This window comes from Triticum aestivum, chromosome 1B, assembly GCF_018294505.1.
Source record: "Triticum aestivum cultivar Chinese Spring chromosome 1B, IWGSC CS RefSeq v2.1, whole genome shotgun sequence".
NCBI classification, from domain to species: Eukaryota; Viridiplantae; Streptophyta; class Magnoliopsida; order Poales; family Poaceae; genus Triticum; species Triticum aestivum.
The window spans coordinates 179642016-179650529 of NC_057795.1; the positions used below are offsets into that span (position 1 = coordinate 179642016).

At 46.4% G+C, this 8514-nt stretch overlaps 1 protein-coding gene and 1 non-coding gene across 8 annotated transcripts; both read right to left on the reverse strand.

Annotated features, from left to right (window-relative positions):
* Positions 1 to 3051: 3051 nt before the first annotated feature.
* TRNAK-CUU (transfer RNA lysine (anticodon CUU)) lies at positions 3052 to 3124 on the reverse strand. Its single transcript has one exon. It is a non-coding gene; the product is annotated as a tRNA-Lys (tRNA).
* A 361-nt stretch (positions 3125 to 3485) lies between these two features.
* LOC123114555 (probable GTP-binding protein OBGM, mitochondrial) lies at positions 3486 to 7653 on the reverse strand. Of its 7 annotated transcripts, none has more exons than XM_044536068.1 (7): positions 7485 to 7653; positions 7151 to 7228; positions 5991 to 6157; positions 5779 to 5887; positions 5323 to 5405; positions 4958 to 5020; positions 3486 to 4867 (listed from the first exon to the last, which is right to left on the reverse strand). In XM_044536068.1, the coding sequence occupies exons 1-7, from the start codon at positions 7534 to 7536 to the stop codon at positions 3722 to 3724; spliced, it is 1698 nt and encodes a 565-aa protein (XP_044392003.1). In that variant the 5' UTR covers positions 7537 to 7653; the 3' UTR covers positions 3486 to 3721. The 7 variants fall into 7 exon arrangements, with proteins under 7 accessions (XP_044392003.1, XP_044392010.1, XP_044392021.1 ...); XM_044536075.1 differs by having other exon boundaries at positions 5991 to 6953; positions 7485 to 7636; XM_044536086.1 differs by having other exon boundaries at positions 5991 to 6135; positions 7485 to 7499.
* Positions 7654 to 8514: the final 861 nt, after the last annotated feature.

An 8514-nucleotide genomic window follows, 5' to 3' on the forward strand; every position in this document is an offset into this window, starting at 1 on the left:
CCCGCCGTGGCGTCCGGCCCGCCACCACGCACCGGCCCGGGGGCGCCGACCCGCGCCAGCCCCACCCGAGCGAGAGGGCCCGAGTCCCCGCCGCCGCCGGCAACGGCAGGCTTCGCCTGGCCGCGCCCTAGGGCGGTGGCGAGGGAGGAGGAGGAAGAGAGGGGGAGGGCCGGCCGACGGGATCTGAGGGCCTCCCGGCCACCCACGCAGGGGGCGACGGGGAGGGGAAGGAAGGCGCTACCAATGCCTAGTTTCTTAAAATTGTTGATGTGACTTGTGAGTTTGAAATGCTTGCGCCCGTATCCAAAAGATAACTTTCGTGCCTAGATTTCAAGTTGAAGTTGGTTGCTGTCACTTATCAGTTTGAAATGCTTCGCACTTGTACCAGAAAGATAGCTTTCATGCCTAAATTTCAAGCCGAAAGATGCTTGCTGTTACTTGTCACTTTGAAACGCTTCCTGTTTAACATGGTCATTCAAATTGAGCAAGTTTAGAGGATCGGTTTGGCAGCTGTGCCGTGCTTTTCCAGAAATGACAACGCTTCCAGTAGTAGGTTCATTTTGTTCGGACTTAATACCCAAGTGAGTTGGGGCATGATCTTGTCAACAATATACCAATATACTCCCTCCGTTCTCAAATATAAAGTCTTTCTAGAGATTCCAACAAATGACTACATACGGAGCAAAATGAGTTAATCTACACTCTAAAATATGTCTACATACATTCATATGTTGTAGTCCATTTAAAATGTCTCCAAAGACATATACTCCCTCCGTTCCCAAATATTTGTCTTTTTAGAGATTTCAACAAGTGACTACATACAAAGCAAAATGAATAAATCTATATTCTAAAATATGTCTACATACATCCGTATGTTGTAGTCCATTTAAAATATTTAGAAAGACAAATATTTAGGAACGGAGGGAGGAGTACATAGCATGGACTTTTTTTTTTGAAATCATGAACTGGATCCCTTGAACTGGTAACATATACAGTATATAAATACCAATATATGTATGTAGATTTTTTTTTAGACAACCTCGCGAAGCTTTTATTAAGACGTCACAATATTTACAGGGACGAAAGAAAGTTCTGCAGGGTGGCCTAACCAAATATGGCGGCCAACCCCGAGGGATAAAGCATGCTTCGCTAAGTTGTGAGCTTCGAAATTCGAGCTCCTAAACTCATGACTAAATTTACATATCTCAAAATCATTTGATCGGCTGACTATCTCCTGTATGATGGCACCATAACCCGATGAGTTTTCCTTCTTTAGATCATCGACCACCACCTTGCAATCAGATGCAACATGTATTCTCCTCTGATATAAATCATCTGACAAAGCTAAAGCCTCCCTGATGGCCAGGGCCTCGAGTGTCTGGGGATCAACAATGTGCTTGTAAAACATCGTAGACGCTCCCTGGAACGTACCGTCAGAGCTTCTGCACACCGCAGCCACTGCTCCGAATCTTGCCCGACCAAACACCGCTGCATTTACATTCACCTTTGCACACCCCTCACTTGGTGCTTGCCATTGTGTTGGTCTTGCTTGCACCACCGTTGCTGGTCTCTTTGCTATGCCTTTCACAACCTGAAGATCTGCCAGGTAGCTATTAATGAAACCATCTGTAGCACTAGGTGATTTGAATATGTCCTCATGAATTGCCTTTCTTCGTGCTCCCCAGATGGCCCATATAGTAACAATTAACCTCACAAAATCGCTGCTATATGTATGTACTCCCTCCATTCTTAAATAATTGTCTTTCTAGAGATTTCAACAAGTGACTACATACGAAGCAAAATGAGTAAATCCACACTCTAAAACATGTCTACATACATCCGTATGTTGTAGTCCATTTGAGATGGCTAGAAAGACAATTATTTGGGAACGGAGGGATTAGATGGACAGTTGAGAGTTGACAGGGAAAGTAATGGCCTGGTGGATCCAAAAAACTGCAGCTTAAATGTTCAGAAAAAAAAACTCCATTTAACTGCGAGCTCTGGTGTTGTTTACAGAGGGAGTACATTTGGAGTGAAAGAATTAAGTAAAGTACATTTGGAGTGAAGAATTAAGTAAAGTAATTTCATCAATTTTAAGAGCAGTGCAAAATAGAGCCGTTCCCTAAGCACAGGAAGAAAGGGAAAGTGATTAAAAAAAGAATGATTTGACAAAGTGATTATATCAGATGCAACATGTATTCTCCTCTGATATAAATCATCTGACAAAGCTAAAGCCTCCCTGATGGCCAGGGCCTCGAGTGTCTGGGGATCAACAATGTGCTTGTAAAACATCGTAGACGCTCCCTGGAACGTACCGTCAGAGCTTCTGCACACCGCAGCCACTGCTCCGAATCTTGCCCGACCAAACACCGCTGCATTTACATTCACCTTTGCACACCCCTCACTTGGTGCTTGCCATTGTGTTGGTCTTGCTTGCACCACCGTTGTTGGTCTCTTTGCTATGCCTTTCACAACCTGAAGATCTGCCAGGTAGCTATTAATGAAACCATCTGTAGCACTAGGTGATTTGAATATGCCCTCATGAATTGCCTTTCTTCGTGCTCCCCAGATGGCCCATATAGTAACAATTAACCTCACAAAATCGCTGCTATATGTATGTACTCCCTCCATTCTTAAATAATTGTCTTTCTAGAGATTTCAACAAGTGACTACATACGAAGCAAAATGAGTAAATCCACACTCTAAAACATGTCTACATACATCCGTATGTTGTAGTCCATTTGAGATGGCTAGAAAGACAATTATTTGGGAACGGAGGGATTAGATGGACAGTTGAGAGTTGACAGGGAAAGTAATGGCCTGGTGGATCCAAAAAACTGCAGCTTAAATGTTCAGAAAAAAAAACTCCATTTAACTGCGAGCTCTGGTGTTGTTTACAGAGGGAGTACATTTGGAGTGAAAGAATTAAGTAAAGTACATTTGGAGTGAAGAATTAAGTAAAGTAATTTCATCAATTTTAAGAGCAGTGCAAAATAGAGCCGTTCCCTAAGCACAGGAAGAAAGGGAAAGTGATTAAAAAAAGAATGGACACGCCCACCGTGGGGCTCGAACCCACAATCACAAGGTTAAGAGCCTTGCGCTCTACCAACTGAGCTAGACGGGCTTATTTGAATAATATTTTTCAGTATCCTAATTCTTCTCTGTACTGGAAAAAGTTGACAAACGAAGGCCTAAATTCTTGAAATGCAAGTAGACATCAGCAGAGTTGCTTAACTTTGGCGCATGTTTCAGCCACCAGTCACCAACAATGAAAATCCATGGCATCCGGACCAAATGGACGTCAGTGCACCTCCATGAGACCATGACTTTTGAGAAATAAAGCAAAGTACGCCTAGAGGTTTCAGTCAAGTTCTTGGTGATAGGTCACATGCAAAACCCACCAGTACACTGTCCTAAATGCAAATCAAATTATATTTATTTCCAGAAAAAATGTTAACTGCCATATTTAGGACTCTAAATAGCACTTGAATGAACCTTTTTGGTAGTACGCATTGCTGTTCCTATGAAAGACCAAAGCATACATACTGGTTACCCTTCGTTATTATTACACTGAATTTTCTAAAACAATGGATGATCTATTCTGCAACACAGAAAATTAGAGCAATTTTTGCAACACGGATATACAGTGCATCTGCAAGCAGACAGTGCTCAAGGGGAAAGAATCAGAGAACAATTCTTCTCCAACGAGAGGCAAAGCCTTTTAGTCTACAATAATTTTGCTCAAACCGACACCTTGCGGATCCGAGGCATCCATAAGGTCTCTCAGGCCAACTCTCAGATCAGGTATTCCCTCTTGCAAGATGGCACACACTGGAAATATCGGAACACCTTGCACTCTCCTCTTCAGTTCTTCATACATCGCTTCAGCTCCCTCTTCATCTATTTTGTTTGCGACAATCAACGATGGGCGCTTTGTCATGCCTTCTTGGTAAAGCTCTAGCTCCACGACCAGATCGCGTAGCTGCTCCCATGGTGGGATACCCTTCCTACCGTTGAGTGTTGCTGCCAGGTCAAGTACATAGGACAGAACTTTGGTGCGCTCAATGTGCCTCAAGAAGGCATGGCCCAGGCCACGGTTCTCATGGGCACCTTTGATAAGACCAGGTATGTCAGCAACTTTCACTGACAAGTAGTCGTCGTAGGTCAGGCTACCAATATTGGGCCTCAGTGTGGTGAACGCATAGTCAGCGATCTGCGGGCGAGCCCTAGAGAGAGCACTCAGAAGTGTGCTCTTCCCGGCATTAGGCAAACCAACAAGGCCAACATCAGCAATGCTCTTCAGTTCTAAGACAAGAAAAGACTCTGTTCCTGCCTGTCCAGTACTTAAATGGGCTACCTCCTCTTGTCTATTTCCTTTGGATAGACGGACGTCTCTGCCGATAGAAGCATTCCCTAGCCCACCCTCCCCTCCTTGTGCTACGATCAACCGTTGCCCAGGTCTTGTCATTTCAGCAACAGAATACTGTATGTCATCTTCTTCCCTCTCCTCATCTGCATCTAGAGCCTCTTCCTCCGTCTCGTCTTCATCCTCCCAAAATTCTTCATCGTCGTCATCAAACTCGACCTGATGTTGAATGCTACTTGCATCACCATCTTCAGCGTTTGAAAACCCAGTCTTGGAGCATGTACTAGGGTATGTTTGCTTCTCCCGCTGATTGCTACTTTCTCTTTCAGCTGCATTTCCATTAATGCCATCCTTGTTCTTCTGATTGGAACTGTCTGCAGAGTCATCCACAGCATCTGGGATATCCCAGGGATCTAGAGATCTGGTTGGTTTATTTACAGTGAAAGACGGTCGCTCCCCTCGGACTAGATGAATCACTGTGCCAACTGGTACTTGTGCAACCTGTCAGACACACAAAGAGAAGGTTATATATTTCGAAAAGTAACTTAGTAAATGCGAAATGCACATGTATATACATATATTTCTGGTAACCTTGTCAGGACCTCTCGTCCCTATCTGTTTCTTAGAAAGTCCATTGCCTCCTCGGACTGCTTTCTGGAAACACAAAGTAAATAAGTGTAAAACCATGACTCGGAAAAGCATAAATTCTGCAGAATCTTCTTCATTTGCGAAGGCTCAATGTGATATTAAGTTAGAGTGTGAATAAGTCGCTCTTAGTCTTAAGTCCAACATTAGTAAGGGTGAGCTTCTAACTCGATAATATACACAGGCTAAGAATTTACACCAAGAGATTAGTTCTTTTACGAAGAGGGATAATGCATCTAGCAAAACAAAGAGCGCATGACATCTATATATGTCATACCGAAACACAAAATAAGATGATACCAAAAGCATACCGTGTGATGTTGCAAGTTACTGAAATCCCAGACAGATCTTGAGCACTCAAGAATGACATTACCACCTGTCCCTCCATCGCCACCTGCAATATTTTATTGTGAATAAGAAATTCTGGGCGCATGAAAACTAGACTAAGTAGCAGAAAATAACTTGGGCTATTAGAAACATTTTGACATAGTGTAGATGGCACAGTATAAATCTACAATGATTTTTCACAGCATCCGGAGCTCAATGAAACACAACCAAATCAGATGATCCGTTGCACCATAGTAACATACAATTGGATGGTCAATGATGCAAACAAACAGAACCGATAACACCACAACCATAGTTGCATCAATATTCAGACTCTGAATTCGGAGCTTTATCAGTCTACAAGGACTTGGATGGCTTGCATACATATCACAGCAATGAACAGTGCATAAAAAAGATTGGATTAAATTTGGAAGGCTCACCATCGGGCCTGCCTTGGCGGTCAGACCTGGAGCGCCTTTGGCTGATGCAGCCATTGCCACCGTCGCCACCCCTGGCAAGTAGCCGGAACCTATCCACCATCCCACGTGGCTGGAACAACGGGTATTCAGTGCCTCGGCTCGTCGTTGATTCGTCGGAACAAGCTTGAGGAAAAGTGTAGCCCACGTAAAGCTATAAGAAGATAGAGTCTGACCTGCAAAGGCGCCGCCTTTCCCTTCCCCCCCTCTGACGAGGAGCCATGGTAGCTCGCCCCACCACCAGTCCATGCCGCTGGAGACAGGTTCGCCAGCGAGACGCGACACAGGACAGCTTGCGGCCGCTGCCACATCTTCACTACTCTAGTCTTAGCGGAAACACGAACTGCTGGATTAGTATTAGATCAGAAAGCTGGAGTAGCGTTGATTTAGGCGCTGTGGCGAGCTACAAAGAAATTGTGGGCGGGCCAAGCTAAAGAAGAACACGAAAATTTTCAAATTCTGAATCATTGTCATTAGTAAGTACCCTTTGTTCCCATTTGTTACAAGATCAAGTGAGTAGATATAAACAAAAGAAGCAATACCGCAATACAGTTTCCCCATTAGACTATTTTAGTTAGCCATTACAAAAGCTTGGAGATATCAAACCACAGAGGAATTGAGTGAATTATTGATACTGCCAAACTGGATTGTTTTTTTTTTGTCAAAATGTACAGAATAATGCCTTTGTATAAACTGTAAACAATGGCTTTGCATAAAATGTAAACAATAAGATTTTCAGTGGTTTATTTATGCCACCACAGTCCACATACGAATAGACAATAACCTAAATGAAAGAAATTTGGAATGAATCAAAGAAAATTAGCTGTGCAGCTTATGTGGGTCGGCCGACTCGCCGTCGTCACGCTGCTGGCTGCCGGTGGGCTAGTCGTCCATGGGCGGCGGCCGATTTGTGCCGCTGGCCAGCGGGAGCGGGGGGCGGCTGGCTGCTGTGCCCTGTGTGACGATCCGGTGGCGGGCGCCGGCCGCTAGAGAAAACAGTGTTTGTTGTCTGTGCCGTGAGTTCCTGGATGCTGGGCTACTGCGTGTTGCGCTATGCTGGTCAGCTGGTGTGGGCTGGTGTGGACAAAAACAGCGGCTCCCCTAACCATCCTTTTTCTTTTGTTCATCTTCTTGACCATCTACAATTGATGCAAGCTATCAAAAATATTACACATCACCATATATTGAAAAGATGTACTTGACAGCATCAATGTGAACAAAAATATGTACTGGGCAGCAGCAATTTCAGCAAAACTTTGTACTGGACAGCAGCAATTTCAGCAAAAAATGTACTGGACAAGAGCATATACATGGGGAGAGGAAGAGGGGTTTGTACCTTGAGGAGAGGAGGGTTTGCTTCGATCTGCCGCCGCGCCGGAGTAGCACCTAGACCCTGCCTTCTTCCCCTTGTATCCTGCAGATCGAGAGAGGGTGAGATGAATAAGCCGTCCACGTACACGCCGGCAGCGCAGGAGAGGCAGCAAGAAAGGAAAGCGGCGGCGCAGGAGATAGATCGAGGGAGAGGTCCGGCGGCGCAAGATGTGCAGCGAGGGAGAGGGCCGGCTGCGCAGGATTTGGAGCGAGGGAGAGGCCCCGCGGCGTGAGCTGAAGCTAGGGAGAGAGCCCGCGGCGCAGCAGAAAGGGAGGGAGGAAGAGGGCCGGCGGCGCACCTGAGTGGGGGGAGATTTGATGATAACCCCCTGGTTGGTTGACTTCTATCATAACCCCATTTTGTGTCTTGCCCCAAACAGTGGCAAACAGTGGGAAAGGGGCTTATGATCGAGAGGCAGACCAACAACGCGGCGCACAGGAGAGGAGCAGCGGTAGGGTTGCGGGAGAGGAGAGGGCTAGTTCCGTGTGATTCCGTGGATTTGAAGATCTCAGCGCATTCCGCATCTTAGCCAAATATTCGCTTATTGGGGACGAATGAGTTTTGTTCCGGTTGGACTACCAAACGCTGGAATGAGGCCTGGTAACGGGTCCGACCCATGACATTCCTGCCCGTGTCTTGTTCTTTAGCCTGATGCTTTGTTGTGTGCTGTCTTTAGCCGCGCCTGATGTTGGCTTGTAATAGACTTTTAGATGTTGGTGCTACCAGGTTTTCTCCCCATGGCATCCGTTTCGATGGCGAACGGAGGTGGTGGGTTTCCTGGTAGTGCTTAAACTCGCTCTACCCTCTTTCCCTCCTCTTGACACTTTGAACTGGTTTGTATTTCCGTTCTCTAGTAATGGAAAGGGGTAAAGCCCGGTTCAAAAAAAAACTTAGAACATCTCTAGCAGACCCCGTAAGAGGCCCCGACCCGCAAAATAATCGTCAATATACGGGTCGGCGCAAAAAATCTGCCTGAGCAGACCCCGCAAACGCGTCCGACCTGTAAAAAATTTTGCGGGGCGCGGCAAAAATTCGCCCTCAACCTTTAGATTCACGGGGTGGGAGGCCGACCCAAACTCGCCCCCTATCCGCAGTGAGATTTGGCGCGAGGGAAATTTCCGCGCGGCCGTTTCCGTTTTCCCCCTCCTCGGTTGTCGTTGTCCCGCCACCACGAGCTCTGGTTCATCTTCCCCGCCATACCTCGCCGTCATGGAAGCCTCCCAGCAGTCCCCCGTCCCCGTGGAGGTCGCGCAGGCGCAATCCCCTCCGGCGGATCTCGTCGCCGGCCATGTCGCCCCCGCCGTCGCCCAAGGCCCCAACGCGCCTGC